Source organism: Dipodomys spectabilis, unplaced genomic scaffold (assembly GCF_019054845.1).
Source record: "Dipodomys spectabilis isolate Male_0828 unplaced genomic scaffold, ASM1905484v1 ptg000125l, whole genome shotgun sequence".
NCBI lineage: Eukaryota > Metazoa > Chordata > Mammalia > Rodentia > Heteromyidae > Dipodomys > Dipodomys spectabilis.
This window is the reverse complement of record NW_024870802.1, coordinates 21617868-21633409: the sequence shown is the minus strand read 5'-3', so window position 1 is coordinate 21633409 and position 15542 is coordinate 21617868. Positions and strand designations below refer to the sequence as shown.

Here is a 15542-nt window from a genome sequence, read left to right as displayed (position 1 = left end):
ATTTACAGATAAATTCTTCAGTAAAGAGGAATTAATTCACATGGACAGACAATGAAGTTACTATATAAAAGAAGTCAAATGAGAGACAGACAAGAGACAGACAGACACAGACAGACACACACACAGACAGACAGACACACACACACACACACACACACACTCACATACACAAGAGAATCGATATGGTTTATCTCACTCATAGGAAAATTTGGGAAATAGTCTACATTGAGAGAAAATGGATTATTGCCATGGAAACAAGGGGCAGGAGGAAAGGCTTACCAAGGGGCACACACCAGAAATATTTTTGGAAGATTATGATTGAGGTGTGCAATAATGTACAGTTGCACACATTATAGTAAAACTCCAAAAGATCTATATTGTGACTGCTACAGGTTCCTAATTGTATTTCAACACTGCTGTTGTAAAAGTAAAAGCTATACTTAAACTAACTATTATACATGTTATAAGAAAGTGGTTCTTGGATTGGAAAAGTCATCCAACTTCCATCTTCTGATGCAAGCCACCCAGGAGTTATTTTCCAGGCAATAATGAACTTCAAACCTCTAACAAGGAGGTCACATTATCTCAACTCTGGAATGGCCACGTAAACTCATTGCTTTTAATTCTGAGTATACCTTTTACTTATTCATTTTTCTGGTGCAGGCATCAAACCCAGGGCCTTGTGGATATTACGTAAAAGCTCTACCATTGAACTACATATTTACCCAGGGAAGGTCTGCACAGTACTGGCTTATCTTTTATCCTAACTTCAACTTACTCAAAGTCCTTTAAGACTACAGAAAAACATGTTCATTGAAAAGGAAAAAAGTAGGGTTATCGCTACAGTTCAAAATTAGCATCTCTCTGGGGCTAGGAAGTGGCACAGTGGCAGAGTGCTTGTCTTGCAAGCATGAGGCCATGGGTTTGATTCCTCAGCAACACATAAGCAGAAAAAGCTGGAAGTGGTACTGTGGCTCAAGTGGTAGAGTGCGAGCCTTGAGCTGAAGAGTTGAGGGACAGTGCCCACACTGAGTTCAGGCCCCACGACCAAACCAAAAAACAAAACAAAACAAAACAAAAAAGAGCAAGGAGAGGCAGTAAGAGCTTCCATCAGACTCTCCTTAAGCCCCTCATTCTTTTCTTCCTGGAACTGACCTTGCATACAAAACTGATGCTCAGATAGACAGCAGGATTATTTGGGCCTTGACTTTCCCTTTGCTGCCTCCTTGTCATCACCCTACACCTCCCCAGTGTTCTCCATGAACTCTTCTAAGTGAAAATCAGAAACATTTACTCCAGTTGTAATCCACAAGTATTGGATGGTGTAGCCAAATCCCCAGCACTCAACACTGTTGGAGAATGGTGACCATCAATGTTCTCAGTGATTTCTTTTTGCTTTTGTGTTTTCGCCCCTATGGTTTATATCTTGTCACTGTGTTCAATTTTGGTACCCTGGGTATTGTATATGCGTTTATATGAACTAGGGAAGGGAAGGGGAACAACAAAACAGTGCGACATTGAACAAAGGGGAAACCCAGGCAACAGTGATTCTCACAAGACAATATGGTGGAAAGGATCCGTACAACTTGGGGGTGGATTGGGGGAAAGAGAAAGAGAGAGAGAAATAAGGGTAGTGCTAGCAAGTTGTTATTCTCCCACTATCCCTTCCCTTCCCCACCTCACCACCCAGAAAATGAATGGTGACTCTATTGCAACTTTTGCAAGACCACAAAAACCAATACAAAGCCATGTGAATTGTATTGAACTTTATCCTCTATGTGTTCCAGTGTTTGGTGGAAACCATATGAATCATCTTGTTAGCCCAAATTGTTAAGATATTTATGTTAAAATACTTGATGCATTTGGTAACACTGTTCAGAAAAACAACTTGATCTTGGTTCTATTTATCCTGGTAGAAATAGTGCTTGTCTTCTAATCCACAAAATATATCATATAAAAGCAATTAAAAAACATACTCAGAAAATTATGATTGACTAAAAGTTGGCCTAGAGGCATAGACTTCATTTTAAGAAACACTAACAGAACATGGACTAGTTAATCTAATCTTTTTGTGCAAAAAAAAAGGGAAAGCTTTTTGAACAGCAGGTAAATTGTCTCCTTGTACAAACTAAGAGCTACAAAACAATGCCTTCATTTTAGATGACTTGAACTTAAATCTTTTCTTTTACAATACAAAATTTGTTCATGGAATCACCATCACTTAGGCATTGACTCTGCAGTGCTGATGTTAGATACTGTATGACACAGGAAACTCACAGACATTGCTGCTTGTAGATCTCTGTCAATTTGGCAAACTATTGAATATTCCAAGACTTTCCAAGTTCACCAGTTCAAAAAGCATATGTCTCAAATAATTAATGTACACGTGTAAAAACAGAATGAAGCTTGATGAGACTGGCTTGGGAAGCAGAGAGTAGAAATGAAGAAGAGTGAAGGAGAGGATGATTCTGATCAAGGAATTCACATTATTTGTGCATCTGGAAACCACGACGAAAGCAATTGTGCAAACAACTAATACGTAAAAAAAGAAAGAAGATAAAAAAAGGCTTCCTAAGAAGTTGGCACTTGAGGTGTGTGAGGTCCTCTCCTGGACTAGAGGCTTGTGGAGTTAATTGTGTTCAACAGAGATGTTCACAAAAATAGTTGTAAAGAGCGGAGATAGAGGCCAGGTTCTGGGGGTTCATGCCTTCAGCTAGGCACTATGGTGTCTGAAATCTAAAATTGTGGCTCAAAACAACGCCAGGCAAAAAAAAAGTAGGTAAGACTCTTCTCTCTGATTATGAGCAAAAAGCCAGAAGTGGAAGTGTGGCTCAAGTGGCAGAGCTCTAGACTCAAGCAAAAAAGCTAAGGGACAGTGTCTAAGCCCTCAGTTCAAACCCACTACTGGCACATACACACACACACACACACACACACACACACACACACACACATTTATTTAGAAAGCAAAAAGAACAGAGCTAGAATCCCTGTGAAACTGTCACAGGGCTATGGTGAAGTTCTGAGTGTGATTTAATCATGAAGTAAAACAAGATGAATTCAGCCAGGATCTGAAGGTGTTAGAGAGCTTATGTAGCTCCATCCAGGAAAAGAAGGCATGGCCAAAACCAAATGAGCATTGTAATACAAACTCAGAAAGAGTGGTTATGCAGTATTTTCCTCCTTACATTGGTCTAGCCACTTGTCCTTGGAAAAGTTAGGAAAGAAGATAAAAAGGAGAAAAGATCTGTGAAAAACATTCCTTCTCTCTTGTCTCTGTGGGACCTTAGATGACCAGAACTTCTCAGGAGACTCTCTGGATCCAAGTAGAGAAACCAAGTCACCGACGTCACTCAGCCACCCTCTGACAAGCTCTCCCTACTAATGGAGAACACAACAAACAGAAATACTCTGTCCCTTTCGCTTTTGCCCTACACAGGCATCTGTACTTGGTTGGCAAGGATGCCCTGGTCACAGGAGAAAAAAGGGTTTCCAGGATGACTTATGGCCAGGAAGAAGTTTGGCATCCTCCTGGGATGCCACCCTCACTGCATCTCACTCTCTTCTGTGGTCTCATGGAAGATCAGATCAGTGCTATGTCAGCTGCTAGGCCCGCCCAGATGTGACCTGTGCATCTAATTTCATTTAACTAAATGGCATGTCCACTCTGATCACACACATATGTCATAGATACTGACTCTCTATGTCTCTAGCTCTGTTACTAGACTCAGGATTCACAAAAAGAAATAAGAAATAGAGTCTTACTCAAGTTCAGTATTGAAAGACTATGCATGGCCTCACATCAGTGTTTTGGAGGCTGAAGGCACATGTTTGATTCTAGTTCTAGTGACTTCATGTGTTCAAGAAGGGAGTTGGGAAGACAGTCCTTGACTTGTGGTTTTGTTGTCTTCTGGGTTCATTAATGCCTAGACTCTACTCATAACTTCATTATGATGGAGCATGCTGATGATGGAGGAATCCGTTTCCAAACAAGGTCTCTTTAGCCTAGATGCCTCTTTTCACTTCTCCATGAGGTTTAAAAACAACAACAACAACAGCCATTGAAGGACTGCAGAAATGAAGTTCCCAAGGAGGAAGGATTAAGGGGAGAGGAGAAAATCAGAAGTTCTGACAAAAGAAAAAGAATATTCCAACATAAAGAAGCACACACACACATACACACATATAACAATGCACGCAGGCACACATACATCTTTCAGGCCTATGAAGCTGAGTTTCATTGAAAATCTGAAGTGCAATCTTCTAAATGTTACAAATATTATTCTCCTGGAGGCAGTCAAAGACAAGTACTTTTACTGCTATTTGTAAGTACCTATAACAAGAAGATATATCAAATGTCATTCTGTTCCTCGAACAGTAGCATAGATGCTACAGGGAGGCAGGTGAACATGGGGTTCATGATGCAAAGCAAGATTATTAAATATATCAGCAAACCACAATGAAAAACAATGAATCCTGAGCTGAGCTTGAATCTGAAATCATTCCTGTGCACTGATTCTATGTGTGAAAATTAACTTGGACACTTCTCATTGGCTTTGGTGTGTTGGACAAGATGGAGCTTAAATGACTAGTTCAGAGTTCATTACTTAAGGGAGAAGGGTAATGGTTTAGTCTCTCTGCAGAACTTTACTTCAAGTGTATGAATAATTCAGACTCCATAAATCTTTAAGCCATTTATAAATATATAGGTATTTAAAAGTCAGCTTAATCTATATTTGAAGCCTCCAGAAAATTATTTTGTTCAGCGTGAACCATTATAGTGGGGATACTACTGGATTTGACAACGTACTTACTACAAAAAAACACAGAAAGATGTAATTTGATATAAAAGTTCAAGGTGATTACAATGCTAACTTTTCTTTTTAAGAAAAGGTGGTAAGAAGTAGGTACATTTTATATTACATTCAACTAAGTCACAGATTATCTATAAGTATCAACATGACAAATTTTCAAACATGACAATTTGCTCTATGTGAGGATATAAAGGCAACTGTGTAGATTTTAAATTGTGAGGATAAATAGATATTCATAATGACATGGTATCTTTAATAGACTATAAAAATGACAATATAGTTGAGACCCTAACTTCATATATAGCCCTTAATTAGAAATAAATCTACCTAGTATATATGTTTCTAATTCTTTCTAATGAGAATAATTCATCTTTAAAATCATGGTATCTTTCATATAAAAGAACAAAAGATCTTAGAAAATAAATACTCATTTTCCAGCAATTAAGCAAACACCCTTTTCTATGCTTGTCTCTGGCTCTCATTGGTATTTCTTCATCAGATTGATAATTTCATCATATATTCTCCAGGGGGCATTCAAGCCCCAGATAAAGTCAATATGATTGTAATCAGGAATTTCCTTGTGGTACACCAAGTTGGGGATCTGAGTCTGTAAGATATGAACGTCACTGGTATCTGCCAGCCAGTCTCGAGCCCCGTTCCATAAGGCTATTGGCACAGTCATGTCTTTCACATTGTATGTGGGAGGGTAACTCTACAATAAAAAAAACAAAGAAAGGTTTATTATAGTTTTCAAAACTGCAATAAATACATCTCCATTAAACACTGTCCAATAAGTCTGAACTGAGAATAACAGATTAAATTTTGAAAATTCCTTTAAGTATTCAAGTAGCCATTGCAAGAACAAAATGAAATCTATACCTGGGCACCAGTGGTTCACCCCTGTAATCCTAGCTACTCCAGAGGCTGAGATCTAAGGATGAAGGTTCCAAGCCTGGGCAAGAAAGTCCTTGAGACTATTATCACTTAATAAGCACCAGAAAAACAGAAGTGGTGCTTGGGTTCAAAGTGGTAGAGTGTTATTTTTGAGGAAAAAAGATCAAGGGAAACATTGTTTTCATGAGATACAGAGGAGCAACTGGCCCATGTAAGGGGAGACTAAGCCAAAGCCTCCTAGTTTCTCCTGTTTGGATGGAAGAGGAAACCTTATTTCCTCATTTTTTTTTAATTGTTGGTGGGTTGTGGGGCTTGACCTCAGGGCCTAATGCTGACCTGAGCATTTTTCCCTCAAGGCTTGTGAGCTAGCAATTTGAGCCACAGTGCCACTCTTAGTTTTCTGGTAGTTATTTCAAGATAAAAGTTTTAAAGACTTTTCTTCAAGGGAAGGCTTTGAATCATGATCCTCTGGTTTCAGCCTCCTAATTTTGTAGGATTACAGGCAAGAAACATGGCACTAGCTTCTCATCTTTAAGTCAAAGATAGACATGTCTAACTCCCAGGGATGCTGTGAGAAGGAAATAAGAAAACACAGATCAAGTAGCTCACACATTAGTGTACTTGATGCTTAAAGATGCTAATTCTATCTATGAGGGGAAGTGCTTACACAATGTCCAAAAACCCACAGCTTGCACACCTGTAATATACGTGGAACTACTTCAGTCCACAGTGTCTGTGCTCATGCTCACTCTGAATAATGTGTGCCTCTTATCTAGAGTCACTCAAAGGATGGAGAGAGAAAGGCCAGTCCACAACACCACCTGCAAACCTGTGAGCTTCTGGAGAGGACAGAGGGAAATCAAATACCACCTAGGCATTCCTTAGTAGCTAAGCACAGCCACAACCTCACTAAGGTAGGCTGCTTTCCGAGTGGTGTTATTTGGGGGTCCATTTACATTTAAGGACAGAAATCTTTACCTGGTTGTAGTGTAGGTAGTTTTTGGCACTGCTTCCCCAGTCAAAGGCTTGTAACTTGCTAACTTTTGAAATCTAAGAGTAAAATAAAACAACAAATTGACATAAGAAATCACTGTATTAAGCCAAGTCATCAGAATTGAGGAACGGGGTTGCCACTGCTCACTAAACTGAAAAGTAGCTGTCCATCTGCCTCAAATGGCTCAGACTTATTCCTTGCAACTCTGGGACTGCACACACACCCCAACTCACAGAAATTGGGTCTTTCTGACGTAGAGTCTATCAAGCAGAGTTCAAAACACTCAGAAATGTAGTAGAATGTTGCTGTTAGGATATGCGAAGTAAACAAAAGATGATAAACTGAAATGTGACTGAGGGGAATTGTGAGCACCTAAAAGAAGAGCATGAGTGAACAACAGGACTTTCAAAGGCCCAGGCCATTGCTTAAATGCTAAGTGTGCTCTGTCAGCATGGTAGGAACAATATGCATTCCAGGGGCTCCTCTTCTAAACCACAGCAAACTCTCATATTTAGCCTTCCAGTCTCTACAAGCTAAGAACTTCAGGCCAGGAAATGACTCCTTATAGCTGATCCAAGAGAGGAAGAGATTCAGGTATTTCCAATAGACAGGGCTCTGAGGAAGGAGACCAAATGAGCAATGATGTCACCCATGAGCATATCCCACACTTGCTAAGGTAGAGGAATCTCCTAGACAGGTTTTTCCAAAATAAAGATTCTCAGGAGCAAAAAGTTCACAAAACAACAAGTACACATACATGAGGTACACAACATAACAAGTCTCAACCAATTGTGATGAGTGAAAAAGCCAGACAAACACATAGTATCTGGCTGCACTAAATCTCCAGAAAATGAAAACTAATCTAAAGTAACAGAAAGCAGCATAGCTGTTGGGGTTGGAGGAGAACAGAGGAGAAGGTATTGCAGAAGGTCATAAGGACACTTTGGAGGGCTGATGCTATGTTCACTCTCTTGATTGACACAGGGCTTGCAAGTGTACTCCTATGGCAAAATCTATCAAGAGTGTGTTGTTTAAGGATCATTGTATCATTAAAACTTCAATAATCCTGCCCATGTAACTGTAACTCCTCTGTACAGTATGTTCACAAATAAAATTAAATTAAATTAAAAAAAACTTCAATAATGCTGTTAAAAATCAAAAATACCCCTTCGTATAACCACTTAATAATAGAATTTAATAAAGCTAGTATAAATTCTCCAGGGCAAATGCATCTAGATTGGCACATACACAGGAATCTGTTTTTGTTTTAATACTTTTAAGTAATTGTGAAAAGGAGTTTCAATTCAATAATGATTAGAAGTACAATGCATCTATTTTTGTCAGTCATGGAGTTCAATATCAGAGCCTGGGAACTGTCCCTGAGCTCTTTTGCTCAAGGGTAGTGCTCTACCACTTTAAGCCACAGTTCAATGTCTAGTTTTCTGGTGGTTAATTGAAAATAAGATTCTCACGGGAACTTTTCTGCCTAGCGGGCTCTGAACCTTGATTCTTAGGTCTGAGCCTTCTGAGTATCTAGGATTACAATGTGAGCCTCCAGAGCCCAGCAAAAACATATGTTACTCTCTCATCCTATTATTCAACCATAAGTGTCTATTTTAAAAACTTGCCATTTTAGACATTAGCATAAACTCAAATCCCATTATTTTACTGCAATATGTTATTAAAAGATGTCCTTTTCAAAAGCAATCCATGCTAGTGCTATAATACAAGCCACTCGGGAGGCTGATATGAGGTTCAAAATCAAGCTGGGCAGAAAAGTCTATGAGTCTCATCTCTAATTCCTGAGCCGGAAGTCGGACATGGAAGTGTGATTCTAGTGGTAGAAATCCATTCTTAAGCTAAAGAAACAAGCATAAGCTAAAGAGTCAACTACAAGATCGAGGCCCTGAGTTCAAGCCTCAGTACCAACACACACACACACACACACACACACACACACACACACACACACACACAGAGTGATTCTGCCTGCCTGCCTGCCTGGTGGTTGGAAATTTTGATGTAAAACACTTATGGTACCATCCATTTAAGCTTAACAGAAACTTGCTTTATATTTAAAATAAAATTCCCAGGGGGCGGGAAACTTTTCCAGAGTTGGACATAAGCTTTGACATAATGTTAACAGTAGAAGAGAAATAACCTACTTGTACATCTACTGCTGTGTTAAGGTATATACCAGAATGCAGAGACATCTCCTAACTCTAAATATACATCTCTAAATACACATCTGTGAATAACTATAGAACAATTATTACATTAAAAGATAATGCTCCTATTTTGCTAATATATGATCGGGAACAGATCTGCATTACTTCAGTGATTAAAAAAAATAAGCAAAACTCTATTTGCAAAGTTAGTGATTCCCCTCCACGCTCATGCTTGGTGTGGCTCTGTTATCCACTGACATTCTAAACATATCCTGTCCACAGCTGACTGCTGAAATAGCAGCACCCTATCTCCACTGCTACTCCAAAATCATGCTTTATGAACCAACACAGAAATAAAATAAACCTGTGAATCAATGACAGACAGATGGAGAGGAAGGAAAGAAAAGCAGAGTAAATAGGTAACTGAGAAGTAAAGAAAGGAGAAGGCAGGGGAAGAGAGGAAGAAGACACAAGACAAACCTCAGAGCTGTTGGATGATCTCACATGTAACATGTGTGCATCATACAGGGAAACACAGACAACACAAACACAGTGACCAGACCAGGAAGGAAACCAGATCAAACTTTTACATAGAGTGTCTTTCAGTGTGACAAGCTGGAGAGAGAGGTACATGGATGGATACTTGCAATTTTCCAACAACTGGATTTTCCCATACAAAGCTGCCCTTCTGAAAGGCCTACCTGCCTCCAGTGTAAGAAATCTTGCACAGAAGTTCCAGCAGTACTGTGTGACCAATAGACATCCACTCTTGACTGTACGATAAACATGACAAATTAAAGAATGAAAACAGCTTTTAGGTGATACTGAAAATCAACACATTTTGTTTTTTAAAGAATTAAAAACTACAATCTCAAATATATGAGATTAGGATGGAAAGAGAATGCTCTGACTATAACTATGTCCTCTAAAATATGAATAAGCATGGAGAGTGTGGAAGAATACAGCTTGCAATCATGGGCCATTGTTAGTTTCTTCTTTATGCTTTCCTGAACTTGCAAAATTGTAAATGGCAATAAGACTACCTTTACCAATAAGAAAAAAGTGATATTACTCTGAAAAATTCAGACAGCCATTGCTCCAGAATTGTGGTTTTGAGACAAGGTCTCCTAGGCAGCCTAGGCTGGCCTCTAACTTATGACCCTTCTGCCTAGTGTCTCACATCCTGAGGTTAAAGGGGGTAGCCACAATGCCTGACTCTTAAAACCTATTTTCAAAATTTAGCATTGTAAAGTGCATGTAGGTTTATAAAGAAAAGGTTATTTCTGGCCAAAGACTTGCATTTAATAAAACAAGTAAATACATATCTAACATATATGTACATATATCCACATATATGAATTGTTATATATGTGTGTATGTGTATATGAAGGTATGAGAATATATATAATGAAAACTCCAAACTGGGAAACACATATTTGTTAAAAGAAATATGCAAATATAGTGGCTTAAATTGTGGCAGATCCTCATATGCAACTCTCCACGGAAGATAAAAACAACCATGAGGACAAGTGCAACCATACTCATTTACTGAAAAGCACTTTTGGTCATCTTGAAAGAAAGGCCCTTCAGAGCTCTAACAAGGTCATTGCTGTGTCTCCCACATCATCCAAATTAAGCACATTGCAAGATCAAAACCACTGAGTGTTTAAATCGATTCTGAACATAACTATACATACCATATTTAAATTCCTCTCATCAAATCCACCCAGGAGAAAAAATAAATTTCCACAAAGCTCCTTCAGAATTGCATGGGTACAAAAATGAGTACTCAGCCACTTTGTGACTGGATTCTCAGGAAAGAATTCTTTGTGCCCAAGTATGTCCTACAAAATATAAAGAATCCCAACATTGACTCAGCATTTCCTGCTGGGATGGAAGCTTCCACAACTCCCTGCAGAAGCACAGACACACAAATATCCCTCCCAGTAGCCTCAGGGGCAAAATACAGACTAGCTGATATTCAAGTGAGTATATACAACAAGTATAGATATGTTAGAGACATGGAATTCAGTTTTAAGAGTGAAATAAAGAAAATTAAATACATTTAGAACAGACTTTATAAAGGGCAAGAGCCAGGACCCTTGGTACCAGGGCAAACCCCAGTTAGTTTTCTGTGATGAATGGTAGTGACTTCTGGACAGTCAGCCCTGGGACTGGTGAGCGCTATCCTAGTCCTGCGTGCGTGTACACCAAGATATGCCACAGAGGGTTTTGTTCCATAAAGATAAAACATGGGTAATGCAAAATGTAACATTTTAATCATTTTTATGTGTTTAGTTGCAGCAACTGTAGTCACACTGTTGTGGGACAATCACCATTATCCGTTTCCAGAACATTCTCAGCCGCCTACTCTCAAACTCTGTTCCCAGTAATTACACAGTCTCATCCCCATCCTCCTGTTCCCATTGTTGCATGCTTTTATAAGAAAAGCTTTACTGAAGCACAGCCACATTATCTGTTTTCATTGCCTATTTTTATTGCACAAGGGTAGAAAGCAATTCTTACAGAAAAAAACTCCAGGGGACCTGTCCAACAGTTTATAAAAAAATTATCAAACACTGGTCTACAGTATCCCAAACCAGTGGTAAGAAAGTCAGTACTGATAAGACACTACCAGAGAAATTATTACGTTCTTAAGACATAGTCGGCAACAGGAAATGGGAAAATCTCTTTTTATATTCAAATCAAACCTATCTCTTGCTCATGTCTACCTAGAAGGACAAGTAGGCAAGGAACGCAGGTTTAAATTTATAGCTTTGTTTAAAAAAATAGACATAGAGTCCTTAACTGCCAGTATTTTAGAATGGCCTTGCTTGGATCTTTGTAGAAGAATCAAGTAGAAATAGATGTCCTTAAGGAAAGAGGAAATGTGGACATGGAGATAGATAGGAACAGAGGCAAACACCAAGAGAAGAGAAAGACAGAAATTGGAATGATGCTTCCACCAACAGGAATGGCCAAAGATTGCCAACAATATGAAACACATTTGTCGTCATAGTCTAGCAAACCAATATAAGTGGGAATATAAGGATAAATGGGCAGATCTCCAGAGGACAAGTGCCACCTATCTCAGATTTAATGATTACAGTGTCCTTTAGCAACCTCGGTGGTACAGGGCAATTGTTTGATACAGTGACTATGAGACTGGAATTTTGGCCAGCAAACAGCATATTCCCTTAGTCCAAACTTTCCTTTTATAAGAAATTGGAATATATCCTTCAATAATGATTATAAGCATACCACAATAAATACACAAACCAGTGATAGTTACTTATTATCCAGTGTTATGCACTATACATAATTTTATGTGGTAGACTTTTATTTACAACTGGTAATATAGTCGGTTGGTTTATACCATTATCACCAGTATAATAGGCTGAACTGCAAAATCACTAGGTGACAGGAAATATTCAGCTCTATTATGATCTTACAGGGGTGCCACCCAATATGTGGTCCCTTATTGAATGAAAGCTCATTACATGCTGCATGATCATGTAAATACCTGGAAAAGATTTCAAATATGTACATGCTTGTATAAATGTATAAGGCATCTAATGCAAGAATTAAGGGGCTTCTGTTTTCAGAGAACTTAAAACAACTTCTCTTGACTACTATATCCTCCTTGTATAGAACTTGGAACTGCAAAGATAGTGGCTGAGGGCTGATGTGTTTGGTGGCCAGGTTGGAGAATATAATTAAACAGCATCTTTATATCAACATCCTGTGCTGAGGGCTGGGCCTGTGGAAATGGACACATCCTGTCTCCCGTCTCCCTTCTACTGTTGTGCAAGAACTCACATCCCTGAATAAAACGCTAGCACCGCTCATGTTTAAATAATATTTCCTCTGTTGTGGATAGAGAGCTGGACTAACATGTTAGTTATGAGTACCCACAGCTTCAGTATTCGCAAATGCTACTCCTCCAAGGCCCCCAGCCATAGCAAATAGTGGTGAAGGAAAGAAGAGAAACCCATTGTTCTGCTAAGAGTAAACCCAGAGAAGGACAGCAGAGTCTCCCTCCAAGGAGCAGTGCTTCAATCTGAAGAGGAAATCTGTCAGGAAGAGAAAGAGGGGGGCAAGCCGTGTACCTCAAAGAAACTTTCGGGGAGGATTCTTAACTTGATTAGAGGACTGGAACTGAAAACCAGTGAAACCACAGGAGCCAAGGCATAGAACATTTTGATTTTTTTGGCCAGTTCAGGCATCTGTGAAAATCCTATAAAACCTGTGGGAACAAAAGGAAGATAAGAGGAATTCCATCTTCTAGGACTTTCCTTCTCAGAAAAGACAGGAGAGATCTAGCATCACTTGTGAGGCCCTCCAGAAACAGCCAGAGAAGGGTGCAGAGATACCACCCTGAGGAAGCAGAGCACCTGAAATGAGGCCCTGGTCAGCAGCAAACATGGAATTTAATCAAACTGGAAAAATGTGAGGCATTGCTAAGTGCTTTTATTGAGTCTAAACTCAGACATGCATAGGATGAAATCAAGAATGAGAAAACCCCAAAATCTTTCTGTATTCTTTAACAATGTAAATGTAAGTCTATAACATTTCATGAGCTCTGCTCTAAATCTTTTGAATCCCCTGGCCCTCCCTTCACCCCTAATTTACAGATCCAAACAGTTCCAAACATTTAGAATTCCCTAGAGTGTCATGTAGCTTTCTCTCTGGTCAGTTCTTGCAACTTGGTCTGAGAATGTAACTTTAGAAAACACTGGAGCATCACAAGTAAACTGTCCATTAAAGAGGAAGTATAAATGAAGAATGATGTCCAGTCACATTTTCCTGAACATGGGAAAATTTAACTCAATATATCAGTAAGACTAAAAGCATTCATAGTTGTCACAGGAGGGTATCGTACAGAAAGCATGTGATATGAAGACAGAATTGTTAGTCACTAATCACAAAGAGGATAATTAATTGAATTCTGAGGCTGGTCCTTAGACTTTCATTAGAGAAATTTGCTTGTTACAACGATAGACAGTTTGTATTTTCTTTAAACTTTACTATATTTTATGTTGCAAAAACATGCTCATTGTATGATCAGCATAACATAAAATATACATATAGATTTTAAAAACTGTAAATAAAGTCTAACCTGTCAGACTTTTATTCTTCTTAAATTTTACCTCTTTCCTTTCACCCCTTCTCTCTCCTTATTTATTTATGTATTTACTTACTTACTCAAATTTTATGTACTGAGGATATTCCAGAGCTTTGTATAAGCTAAACAAGTGATCTATGACTTGGCCACATCCCTAAACCCTCCACTGAACTTTAAAAGTTAGTCTATCCTGTTATTTCCACTTTGAAGTCTCTGACCTTACAAAACATGTATTTCTTCAACCTTCTCACATCCTTATATTGTTTAACAGGAAAAATACATGAGAGGATGTGGCTTAGATTGATTCTTTCAGTTTGAAGAGAACCATATATACTGTAATCAGAAATTTATAACAATATCTAAATTCCCATATAAAACCAAATATGAACATCTTTTTGCCCTTCTATGATTTCTTCTTGACATTTTAAAAAGGAACAGTATTTGAACTTTGTGGCTTTCTTATGTTTCTCTTATAAAAACCACCTAAACTCCATAGTATATCCATTCTATCAACTTCCAGGCTTTACTGCATACATACCGATGGTGGTGCCTTGAGAATGACCCACATAATACAACTGCTTTTGGCCAGTTTTATTCAGAATGTAGTCAATGGAAGCTGGGAGATCATATTTTGCCATCTCATCAAAACTAGAATCCAAAAACAAACAAACAAACAAGATCTTGTTCATTGAACAGTTGCATAAATACACAAACACTAAGCTTGGAACTTGAACTATTGTCACATACTGAACTGGATACGCCAGTGCTGAGCTCAGGAAACTGAACTTTACCCAGGATGACAGAACATCCTTGGATTCCATTGCATATGCGCCTCTCAGAAAGAAAAATTACCCTAATCTTTCTCTATACCCTCTGCTTGTCTACTTGGTTTCATCCATGTTGCTGCATAAAAATGTAGTTGTTCAGTCACATTTTATTTTGTTACTACACCACACTCTCATTGCCCATTTAGAATACTCATCTGTGGCATGTATTGAGGTAAATTCCAGACTTTCACTATCACAAACAGGTGACAATAAGCATTTTCTGATATATGCCTTTTGGTAAAAGTTCTTATTCATGGATTTCATGTCATCAGAGAAACTCTGGTTGTATAAATAGAAGTCAAGACTAGAGATGGCCAGAATTCTGACCTTTGCTAATACCTCCAACATCAAGCTGTAGCACCAAAACAGGTAGGTGGAAGTGGGGTCTGTGTGTGTGTGTGTGTGTGTGTGTGTGTGTGTGTGTGTGTGTTTGTGTGTGTGGGGGGGGGGTGTGGCTGTGTGGCTGTGTGTAGCATCACAATCAGATGAGCCAAGTGTTCTCATATATTTTACAATAGGCCAGGCTCTGGTCTGTGAGGTTCTTTACCTGTATCTTCTACTATTAGCCTTCTATAAACCTTATGAGATAAATGTTCATTAGTCCATGTCATAAATAATCAGATGCCAGGGTTTATATAATGTATCCAGTGTCATATGACACCGATTGGTGGATCCAGAAGTAAGAACAGAAAAGAGTTTCTGAAAGGAAGAAAAGTGAAC

At 38.7% G+C, this 15542-nt stretch overlaps 1 protein-coding gene across 1 annotated transcript in view; it reads right to left on the bottom strand.

Annotated features, from left to right (window-relative positions):
- Positions 1 to 5179: 5179 nt before the first annotated feature.
- Positions 5180 to 15542, bottom strand: part of LOC122115978 (lysosomal acid lipase/cholesteryl ester hydrolase-like) — a 34922-nt gene continuing 24559 nt past the window's right edge. The window contains exons 4-9 of the mRNA XM_042689600.1: positions 14534 to 14643; positions 12980 to 13116; positions 10568 to 10714; positions 9572 to 9643; positions 6687 to 6758; positions 5180 to 5526 (exon numbers count right to left, since the gene is read on the bottom strand). Coding sequence (XP_042545534.1) covers positions 5293 to 5526; positions 6687 to 6758; positions 9572 to 9643; positions 10568 to 10714; positions 12980 to 13116; positions 14534 to 14643 — 772 coding nt within the window. The 3' untranslated portion in view covers positions 5180 to 5292. The remainder of the gene's footprint in view (positions 5527 to 6686; positions 6759 to 9571; positions 9644 to 10567; positions 10715 to 12979; positions 13117 to 14533; positions 14644 to 15542) is intronic.